Genomic DNA, 11902 nt, shown 5'->3' with positions numbered 1-11902 from the left:
GAGGGGGGGGGGGGGGGGGGGGGGGGGGTCCATCCATGAAGAAGGAAGTGACATGTTTTGATCAAATGTGTATCAAGTAAATAAAGACTAAGACATTGATTTGTACTACTGTAAAACAGATCAAATGATTACTTTTCCATTTTCCATTTATCATTCTGCTCCAACCTCCACCCTGTCAATGACTAAGTGACACACTCATAGATCAAAGTTTTTGTTCTGATAACTGTTTCATTTCACCAGATCAATTGTCATATCCCCATAACACACACCTCTATACAGTGGATGTAATAAGGAAGCCAGGGAGATGTTGCCGCCCAGCAACAAGTCTATTAAGCCACTAGAAGTCTAAACGTCAACAAGACCAATCCCACTCAGTGCTAATCTGCATTCATTACTATGCAAACAAAACAATCCTGCCTCATATATTCTTTCAAAGTCACCTTTAGATTCAGACACTTCTCTCATATAGATGCCCAGGCAAGTCAGAATCCTCCTGAGCACAAAACAAACAGCGCATCACAGCCGCATGTAGAGAGCCACACCAGTCGGAGAACAGGAAAGGGAACATTTCAACAAATAGAGAATAGCATGGCACTGTCACATGGGGAGCACAAAACAGCAAATAACAGAGACAAGGTCTGATGGTAGCCCTTGGAGCAGCTGTCATATTAAATAATAATGAAGGATCTATTAATATGCAAAGGAAGCAGCAGCCGACTGGCTTAACGCTGTCATGCCTCTGCATATTGTCAGGATCTTCATCATTAATTAACATGCTAGCTGCCCCATACCTGCGCCAATGTCAGAACATTCTTACAACAAACACCCCAATGCCTGTGCCCTCCGCAACTAACTTGTATAATTAAATTAAAATCAGATTAACTTCACATCAGTACACAAAAGACTGACTTTTACGACTTTCTCTAGCAGTGATTAAAAAAAAAAGAAAGAAAATAACCTGAGCTTATCTGTTGTGTTTCTGTTCTGTCTCTGTTAGGGACTGCACCATGGGCAACAATGAAAACACACTTTATTTATCGGGCAAGCAGGATAAGTAGGGAAGAGACACTCCATGTCAATGAGCATGGCCGCCTAATTTTATGCATGGACTGTTGGCAGCACAGCAATGACAAACTGGGGTTGGGAACAATGCGACTCTTAGGTACACTGCACCACTTGAACTGGGCTATCCACATCATGACAAATTTAGTATCAATTACACAGCGTGCTAACCTTATGACAAGCAGCGGACTGAAAGAGGAGGGGTAGAGACAAAGAACTGACACTAAATTACCTGGTGCATACTGGATCTATTTTAAAGCAGCTTGAAGTGGCACCGGATTAGATGATCCACTCTAGAAGATGACGTGCTAATTGTACATCAAAGGAACATAAATATTATATATGTCTCCACCTACAGCAGTCTTATGAACCAGCTCTCCCAGGCACTGGAATCCACACACATACTTACAGTAAGGCAGAGCCAGACAGCATTAGAACATATTGTTTTTATCAGTAAAGTACAGGATGCAATCTGGTTAGATGTAGGTGACATTCATTTCTCTAATGGTAAATGCAGTACTCCTGCGTTATTCAAAAGGTTGAAGCCATATCCAGGACATAAATGAATTATATTGAAGCTGCTGCTTAAGTAGTGGCCAGAGTGTGAGTGGAGGCCCCCTTCACTTTAAAGGAGATGTCATCTCAGTGTGGTGTCAGTCCACAGCAAATAATCCGATTTGGGGGCCAATCTGCCTGTAATGCATCAGCGACTGGAAAGGCTCCAGCGCAACCCCACCCCCGGGGGCATGAACGCAAGCATGCACGCCTTCAGACACTCACGCCTACACACATGTGGTTTCACACACATATGAGGGTATTTCCTTAAATGGAAAACTAAGCATATTAAGATGTCCTTTTCTTAATGGAACTGGTGTCAAGGGCAAAGATACATATGTTAACAATGTGTTTCACATAGGCCTCTCTGGTCCTGTTAGAGTGTGAAGAAGACATCTTTCCACTGTGATGAATTTGGTCACTGATTTTAAGCTAATATGATTTAAGTCTAATGTCTAATATCATCAAACATTGGCGGATTACATTTTGTATGAAGAAAAGAAAAAAAATCCCAAAACAGAGTAAATTGAGTGAGGAATGCAGAATTGGTTGTGTTATGTCAGGCCATTATGACTACAAGATTAGATCACTGAAAAACTTCCTGTATCTGTCATAAAGTGAAACCTTTCGCCAAATTTGAGCTACAGTCGGCCTCTCCTGAGTGATAAGGAGCTTGGGAGGAGGCACCAGCATTATACATTTTCACACGTAACACCAGAAGAGAAATGACGTGCTACAGTGATAAAAACAGCAACAAAAAAAACATTTCATCGCTCTTCCTCTGCAGCCCACATTAAATGGCACAGTGGCTTTTTCGTGGAGTCTTGGGAGTATTGGTGAAGCCTCAGGAAAAAGCCGTCGGCACACATCCTGTCTGTGTATACAGGCGTTAACTCATCTGCAAAATGAACTAAATGTGACATGACATGATGGTGTAACTATTTAAGACAGTTTCTCAATGTCGTTTTTTTAATCATCAATCAGTATATTTGGACATGACAGGGAGATCAATTAGTCGCCTACTCAGATGCTAACTTATGTGTGGTCAATTATACTTAATTATTAATCTGTCAAAATCTGTAACTTCCTTGACGTTTAATGCTTAATACTATAATCAGAACAATAAATGGTTTAATCATAACACAGAAATTGATAGAAAAGTTCTGCCTCTTCACAGTTAGGAAGCTTAAGGCAGTTATGAGAAGACCAAAAACCTCAATTACTTTATCTCTGCCCCCTGAATACCCTGACTAAATGTCAAGATCATAGAGTCCCTCTGGGCTTAAAGGGGATGATATCAAAAGGCTTTTCTGTTGCTTTATGTTCCACTAAATAACACGGGTCTTTCTCATCATTGTCCTTCCCTGCGTTCACTTCGGCCTTTTAGTTCGCCTTCCATACTGCAGCACAGATAGCCAGTGACCTCACCCTATTCCCAGAGTTCAAAGCACTAGCCTGTGAGCATCCATTGTACTGAGTCACAAGGATGGCCCAATCTGTGTTTAATATTGAACTTCAAACATCTCACAGACACTGCATTGCTGCCTCTTGGAGAAAGAGGGGGAAAAAAACACTTCCAGACTGTTTTTGCAGAAGTGGAAAAATGTGTACGGTAGGATAATTACAAGTCTGTTAACAGTAGTTACACACGAAAGATTACCATGGAAAACCAGCTGTGGTGTTTTATCTCTTTGCAAAGTACTACAGTTAATAGTTGGTTAAATACAATGTGTACTGTACACTGAATGAGCATTCAAAGAGCTCAGTTAGACGGTACAATATCATTAAAGACATATCAAGAAGGAGAGCAAAATATGCAAATCAGGGCACTTACAGCCACTAACATCAAAGCAGTCACAATGAAGCCAGCCACAAATAGAACAAAAGCATTAGTTGCAATAAGACTTGGCCCAGGGGTAAGTTAGGGCACAAACGGTTGTTGTTGATTCTTGTGGCGATAAGCTTGCTTTAGCATCACCACCGCCTATGTACATATACCAGTGGAGTGGATTTAATCGCACTAATTAGAATGCACTCAAGGCAAAATGCAACATCTACTGGAATAATCTGAGAGAAAAGATCTCCACTCCAATTTATTCTCCCCCTCTTGGTTTCCGGGGATTGAGCAGACGATCTGTTTTTGGTAAACGAGTGAGCGGCTGGTGTCTGGTGGTTGGGTGCATGTGTCACATTGGACTGGTTGCCATTTCGAGGACAAGCTGCAGGGAGGCCACTGGTAGGGCCGTTGTTTATGTGTGTATATGAGTGTGTGTGACAGAAAGAACGAGAGAGATTCAGAAATATAAAAGACCCAAACAGTGAATAAGAGGCTTAGCAAAAACGACAGAGCGCTACAGATTAAGACCAAACCATACCTGTGGGTGGGATCATGCCAGGGGACATGAGGCCAGGGACTGAGTGGGGCATGATGTGGGGGTTCTCTGGTGATGTCACACTCTGGGTCCTCTTCGGAGGCCGGCCAGGTCTGGAGCTAAAACACGAGGCAGAGAAGGAGGAGAGCGTGGTTGAGAGACGAGGAGGAGACTGGCAGAGGGAGGAGGGGCTGTGGGGGCGGCGGCGGCGGGGGGGTGTTAACATTTGGAGCACTCCAGAATGCAATTCCATTCCAAATAGCTAACATGTACTGTAAATAAATTTCTTTTCAAGGACAGTTGCTTTCTGCAGCTCAACATAATAGACTTCCATAACTAATTAGATTACACGGTGAATTCATTTCCTTTATTGAAGATCAACCACTTTTTGATGCATAATTCATAACCCGTACCTCGTTACCTGTTCCTCCGTATTAATATCCCCACACTATTTGAATTGCCTCGTTTGCATATGCTAAAATCCAGTGCGCGGCCCTCGGCCTGGAAATTACATGTTAACTTGTTATAATTATTGCAGTCAGGCCACTATTGATTTATGAGACTTTTAAAAACCAAATATGTGTAGTTCTGGTAATGAATGATATTTTAAGGTTCTTCAGGAAATTAAAAGGCAATGGCTGCCTTAGGAAATGTTCTGCTTGCTTGATTTAATGCGTGCCTTAGCTGGAAGGTGGTATGACAGAGTGATTCAGACCTGTTGGACGGTTCTGATGGGGGAGTTTTATTACACCAAACGAGGGGCACAGATCCAGCCGTGATAAATGACTGTGCCACCTTACTGTGGAGGAGAAAAAGGCCTTCAAAGCAGATACACCGTTGACTTTCCACACATCTTACTCATTCACTTATTAATACAGCTTCGAGTTGCAATCAATACCTACTTTTCTGGCTTATAGTAACAAAGAAAAGCCTACAGGGTGAAAAAAAATGCAATGACCATATAATGAGGGGGCCAACATCCTATGGAGGTATATTCTCTATGAACAAGTAGCTGGATGTCTCAGCTGAAGATGAATTATGGTGACTTGACACAGGTGACATATTGGCTTCATACATTATTTCACATACAATAGTCCATTTTCAAGCTTTACCAGGATACTAAGTTCTCTCTAATATGAACTGAGATTAATCCATCTTTAAAACACCAAAGGGTTTCCGTAGCGTAACGTAACTAAGGGAAGAAACTTTGACAAACAGGAGTAAATCTCACAAAGAAAGGACAGGACCGGAAATCAAACCCGGGGTATATTGGTTGAGCTTCTGTCCTGCCCTTTTTAAAAGACCACATTGAAGTTGATTTTAATTCTGTTAATAAGGTTTGAATGGGTGTGCCAACATGCTTATACAGTAATAGCATGTCATGTTTCTTGTAAAATGTAATTTCTTTGATGTAATCCCGAGCAAATTCTCTCCACAAATATATCTTGATAGGTACCACAACTGATGAGCTGCTCTGAGTTTTCTTTTCAACAACGATGGCTCACTCTGGACTTTATTAACCAGTTACAGTATACAGTATACCGAGCTGTTTGTGTTACAGTACATTTCACTACATTTCCCAAAGGCAGTATCTACACAGTGATGCAGTGTTTTAGCTCCGATACCACACAGCCCTAGTAGTTGAATTTATTCAGCCGTGTCTTGTGAAGTTTATTTACCTCAGTCCTGCTAATAGAGTGCACTCGCTCTATCTGTCTGAATGTGCTGACTCCCTCATATGCCAGCTCTTGAGGTTTTAGGACTAAAAGCAGACCTTCACCCAACTGTGTCCCTTTGGTGAGAAAATATAGTGATAGAAAGAAGCAGCATGAGGAGGAGTGAATGACAGAAAGTGAGAGAGAGCGAAAGAGAGGGACAGAAAGAGAAATGAGTGCCCGCTCAACCTAGGAACGTCTGGAAATGTAATTCCTATTTCTATAGAAGCACCTCTTTGATCTTATGAGAGGGAGAGATCGCACACAGTTTTGCTGTCATCACTTTCACTTGTACTCTGGCTGAATTATTTATGAAAGACCTCAATAGAGGGTATGTGATGGGTAAAAGGCTTTTTTTTTACCAACAATACTAAAAGCAAAAAGGCCCTCAAATGGACAAAAACCGTCACATCAACCTTAGATCATGTCAAAGGATGTGAACCCAGGTACAAAGACCCAGTTAAGTAAAGGTAATGTTTAGATAGGCTTTGAGAGAATCTGTCTGTGTGTTTAAAGGGGTAACATTTCAGCTACTCTCTGCACACAAATAGCACTGGCTAACCATGAAAGGAATACACCAACTGAAAAGGAGCTTTGAACTGACGAACCTTCAAGCAACAGGAAAGCCTCTCAGAAGTTAAGGTTATCATCTCCTTCTCTTATGACTGAGTAGGTGTGTAAATGTACAGAAACGGCATCCACTTCATTACAGAGGGTGTGTCAAGACAATTTTCCTCTTTTATTCAATGCTTTTCACGGCCTTGTGATTCACGCAGCTTGGTGTAATCTTTCTTAGCAATACGTAATCGAGTTCCTTGAAACGTCACAGCTAAGGCATGCATGCTAACATCACTGCAGATCTGCTATGGTCAGAGCCATCCAGGCTAATAAGCTGGGTCCAGAGAGGAACCCAACCTGGCCTCAAACAAAAGAGCCAGGCTATTTATCAAGCAGCAGATGCTGATTCCCTAAATAGCCTGGCATAGAAACTGCTCCAAACTAGGCCATTATTGCAAAAAAAAAAAGAAAAAAAAGATAGCACAACTGGATTTATGATTGGAATTTAGGTACTTCTCATGTCTTTTCAGCTGTTTTCTCTTCTAATCTTTCTTGCCTTCATTTCATTTTCTCTCTACTTTAAAATATTTCAGAAAATAAGAACCTCTGGGTTTAAAATTGGACTTATTCGGACAATATTATTTCTGTATTGGAGGTTAATCATGAAAGAATTTTGCTTCATTTATATTTATACTAAAGATATTCAGGGCCCTCATATCTCTGGATTCAATTAAGGAAACAAAATAGGCCCCACCAGCATAGGGCTGGGGCCACAAATATGTTACACATCTATTCTTTCTTTTTTTGTTTCACTGCTATGGTGAAAAGAAAACAGTGGTGAACTTTCCCTGAACCAGACTTCCTTTAATGGCCCAGCCGTGTGTTGACCCAGCAGAGTCGACTGGAACCTGATACTATCCAACACACTACGCTGCGCGGGCAATCAGATTACATGGGGCCCAACAATACACTCCACACGAGTCCAATTTCAGCGCTACAATGCAATAAAAGCACAATAATTAAATTCACGTTCTCACCCCGTTTACAGGAAGCCAACACAAGGTGATAGGCATAATAAGAGGTATAATATCACATGAGATATCAGGACGGTTTTTGATCTCATGGCAAAATTCTGACATCTCACTATCAGACTCTTTTCTGTCGACGGAAGCAGTGACTGAGATCTTATTACCCAGAACGCCGTTAATGCAGTGATTATGATCTGTTATAAATCAATTGAAACCACAAATGTAATGTTTAGCCCAAGTGAGCACACTCCCTTAGTGGATTTAGTTACACACAAAAATCATCTGCTCCTCCCATCTTCGGATATCTTTAGGAATTCAACCTGATTATGTCAATAGTGACTCCAGTTTGCAGAGAAAGAGCATATTATTATTTCCTGGTGGTTATGATTGAGCCATTAACCTTTTATCTCAGTCTTTTGTTTGACGTTTCTCAAAGGTAAGGATGAAGATATTTATTCCATTTCCGCCCAGTCGGCCAAAACAAGCGAGTGAATCATTCCGTCTGGGGCTTGTGTAAACAAAAGGCCTCTCCAGGTCTCTGCCAATCAGGCCTTATAAAATATTAACCCAATGTCATTGCCCTTTTAAAATCTCTCACCTAGAATTCCCTAATTGTTCCTTTTCTTTATCTCTCCAGTGCAGAGAGTAAATAAATTAACAAAATAGCTTTTATCGCCCTGAGTAACCTTTTAACTGAAGGATTATCTGGGGTTTATTTTTCATTTCTCTCACAGCGATAGCAGAGCATGCCCCATTGATTGGTTTGCTGGGGTGGTGACCAGCCATGAAAACAAGGTCTTATTGATAAAACAAAGCAGCTCCTTACCTTTTAAGTGCCAGGTCAGGCAGAAATTCAGAGGCCTCGGACCATCAGGGGCCTGAATATGCTGAGTTTATAGTTTTTTTTTATTATTTGGTTCAATCAAACAGTTTAACAATATGCGCATAACTCCCTTAAGAGGTTAACTCTGTCTGTTGAAAGACAAGGGTAACGTGGCTATGGTGTATTACTACCAATTTAAAATCCCCACAGATAAGATAACAGGGTTGGTTGAGGCGAAAAGACGAAATGTTTCATTTTAATTCTAGAAATTAGGTATTTTAGAAAAAAGCTTTTCTGTTTGTTTCCTCCACTTTGAAGAAAAAGCTGCCTTGTGGCAATAAAAGGAAGACTGACATACAAGTATAAAAATTCCATTCTGCTGCAGTTAAGAGTCGAAATGAACGCCGATTTCCCACTGTGGATTTGTGGTGATAACACACTGTATATGTCTAATTAATTGTCTGCTGATTTGAATTTGATCTCAGTTCTCTGGTTCCCACCTTTATCAGCCGCCATTAGCCCTTATATGGAGAACACAATAATGTCAGCACAGAAGCACAGATAACTTCCCTGCCTATGCAAACTAACAGATGAGGAACCAAGAGGTATTTTATAACAGTCACCATCTACGTGTTTCCCTTCAAAGAGGACATCTTTTTTCAAACTTTAAACATTCAACGTTAAACATTACTTTAAAACTAATCAACAACTATTTGATAATCGATTCATCATTTAGGTCATTTCTCTAGCAAAATGTCAAGCATTCTCTTGTTTTAGCCTCCTAAATATGTGGATTTGCTGCTTTTCCTGTTTTTGTATGAATGTAATCCAGATATCTTTTTGGGGGGTCATGTGCGGATCTTGGGCTTTAGGAAATTACAGTTAATAAAAAAATAACAGTAATTTTTCACTTTTTCTGACATAAAATATTAGAAAAAGTGAAAAGACCAAACAATTAATAAATTATTTTTTTACTTGATTACTTGATAGATAGATAGATAGATAGATAGATATTTGGCTAAACAAAAGTACAGAAAATGACAGGAGTATATGTTGCCAGAAACAAAAAGGGGGGGAAAAAGATGATTTATATTTCCTGCTGACCTTGGCAGTCTATTGGTTGTGATGATCATAATCTCAGAGTCACAGTGTGATACATGGGAATGTATTCACTCATCCATCTTTTTCATGCATCCATCTATCCTCACTCTCATCTTGTATCTCTATTTGCATTGAACCTATTCTTGGATTATCTCAATCAGCTTCCCCTTGCACCTGTCAAACACCGCCTCGCACAGGTAGCCACATCGCACTTATCTGATCTAGATAGCTGGATTACAGCGAGGTTGTGAGTGCGAGGATAAAAAAAAAAAAAAACACACACACACACTTTTATTTATTAGGGGTAGGAACAGCTGCATCCGCCTGCAAACTGTGGACCTTTGTTACGGAACAATATATCACAGATCAAATGGTGTGAAATCAAAGGCGGGAGAGAGTTAGCATCAATCCCACTAAAACCCCTTTTAAAGTGCTGTCTGTGCTCTGATCCCTGTATGGACTAATGTGCAGGATTGAGATCAGTAGTAGTTGGAAGAGTGGGTGCCTTCCTGGTGCCTTTGTCTGGGCTCAGGCCTGATTAGAGCCACCCTGGGTGAGGCCATCACAGAGTCTGATGGTACGGAGGAACTTGGAGCCAGTCACACTCCTTCCCCATGTCCTGAACCCTGTGTCATGAAACCACAGCCAAGCTTCAGGAGGAATCCACTGTTTCAGTAGCTACAAAGATCTTACCCTTGTAATCACATTCTATTAGAGCTGTTTGAAGCCTCTCAGCTGTGAAATAGAATCTAAAAAAGATCTAAAACATGATAAATTGCTGATTATTCCCACGCATCATTAGTGTTAAAAGCTGATTTCATAATTGTATGTCCCATAACTACAGAGTCCAAGATTGTTTAGTATCACATCAACAGACTCTGATAATGAGTAAGCAGACTTCCTACATCATGGGAACTGATGAGGAAAGCCTAATTGGTTGACTTTTCCATGCCTAATGGATGATTCTCTTAATTAAAAAGATACTGTACCAAATGTTAGAAATCAGATAGCGCTTAAAGTAAATGCAGTTAATCAAATGTATGAGAATGAGCAGTTCCAGGAAAGCCTAAATGAGATTGGTAGATATGATTTTGCTCCAATATTTATTAATTGCAAGTGCCTTTGGTTAGCAAAACAGAACAGGTCTTATCTTCAAACTGCGAGGAAATTTCATCTAACCACTCTCACTGATCTCTCTTTTTCATGAACTGCGATGCATATGAAACAAGTCTTCAAAACAAGGCTTTAAAAACTTACCCAGTCAGGGTGCCTTTGAGGATATTTAATTAAAATCTAATCCTGCATTCATTAAGGCTCACATAAATTAAGCTGTCATTCATAAGATTTATGGATTCTCATTTGCATATTGCATACAATTCATCAATTACTCAAGTATGAAAGGAGCGCATTTCCCTTGGAGCTGCCTGCTAGCCTGCCAACATTTGAAATGAGAGAAAGAGCACGACTGTCAGGCATTCACTGCAAACTTTTCCCCACAATGTCTGTGCACTGATTAATCTCATTTTCTAGGCATCCCTTACAAGATTGTACACAGTCCAGCTGCACTTTTCAATTATTTCTCCTGTCCTCTCAACTAACTTTGAAAGCAGGACGGGCTAAATGTAGACTGGGGGCTACTTTAGTCTTTATGTATATAACATGTCTTTTTGCCAGGGTAATCATAAATTAGAGAGAGGGGTTTTAGAGATCCTAATGGAAAGGAAATGTAGTAATTTTATTGCAAATCCCATCAGGCAAATATTCTGCATGCTATAATAGCATATTTCCTGTCACATTTAGAGAGGAACACATCCAGCAGGCATTCTGACAGAGGGAGAAAGAGCGAGAAAATAGAAAGAGGGGGAGGGTGGACAGATGAGAGAAAGAGAGTTGCAGAGAGAAAACAAAAGAGAGGGGGAGAATCTTAGTGCTAAACACATAAAAACTCCCTTTTTGGACGTGAGGCTATGGGAAACACAGTATGGAGTAAGTGCTTAAACCAAGCGAAGCGTGAACACATCTAAGATAAAAGGTCAGGCAAAAACAAACAGACCACTTGCGAGGACGAATGGAATTAATTGACTCATTAATATGCATGGCTAATAAAGCTCAAAATCCTAAAACAAAAATCATTGTCAACCATTCCCTTTTAATGGCTCTTATTTTCAGCTTGAGAAGAGCTAGTCTACAGGGTGTATCAATCTTAGGAGGGGTGGAGTTCCTCCACCAAACAGGCTTGGGGTAACCTCAGTGTTGTATGCTCATGTCCTCCCCAGCAGACAAAGGCAGAGTTGTTCTGGTAGAGGGATTAATTGAGAATTAATCCCAGTTTCTGGCAGTGGAACAGACCGGCAGTTAGAAGTGAAAGTCATCCTGAAGGGTAGTTAATTGGTTCCCCATAGCAAAAGCTTTGGAGAACAGAAATCAAGCTGCATTTTCATTAATCCTCCCCATTGTTTTGTGAAATTGTTGTGGAGAGTGACTTCAGATAGAGTCAATAGTTAAGGCTTTTAATTTGCTTTTAATTCTGCCAGTGGGGTGACAATTAACAAACCCCAAAGAACAATAGCTGTGAAAATAATGCGTTCGATTGACTCTAAATGACTCTGAAATCAAAAACCGATAAGCAATTAATATACTGTACTCTACAAATGGTAAGTACCTCCAACATGCTTGATGTGCTCCATC

At 40.5% G+C, this 11902-nt stretch overlaps 1 protein-coding gene across 13 annotated transcripts in view; it reads right to left on the bottom strand.

The window, feature by feature from the left end:
- The window catches only part of dachd (dachshund d), a 117980-nt gene that overhangs the window by 40251 nt on the left and 65827 nt on the right, over positions 1-11902 (bottom strand). For all 13 annotated transcript variants that reach the window (XM_046054027.1, XM_046054028.1, XM_046054032.1 and 10 more), the window contains one exon: positions 3993-4108. In XM_046054027.1, coding sequence (XP_045909983.1) covers positions 3993-4108 — 116 coding nt within the window. The remainder of the gene's footprint in view (positions 1-3992; positions 4109-11902) is intronic.

This window comes from Micropterus dolomieu, linkage group LG07 (genome assembly GCF_021292245.1).
Source record: "Micropterus dolomieu isolate WLL.071019.BEF.003 ecotype Adirondacks linkage group LG07, ASM2129224v1, whole genome shotgun sequence".
Classification (NCBI taxonomy): Eukaryota; Metazoa; Chordata; class Actinopteri; order Centrarchiformes; family Centrarchidae; genus Micropterus; species Micropterus dolomieu.
The sequence above is the reverse complement of the archived record's forward strand: the minus strand, read 5'-3'. Positions and strand labels throughout refer to the sequence as shown.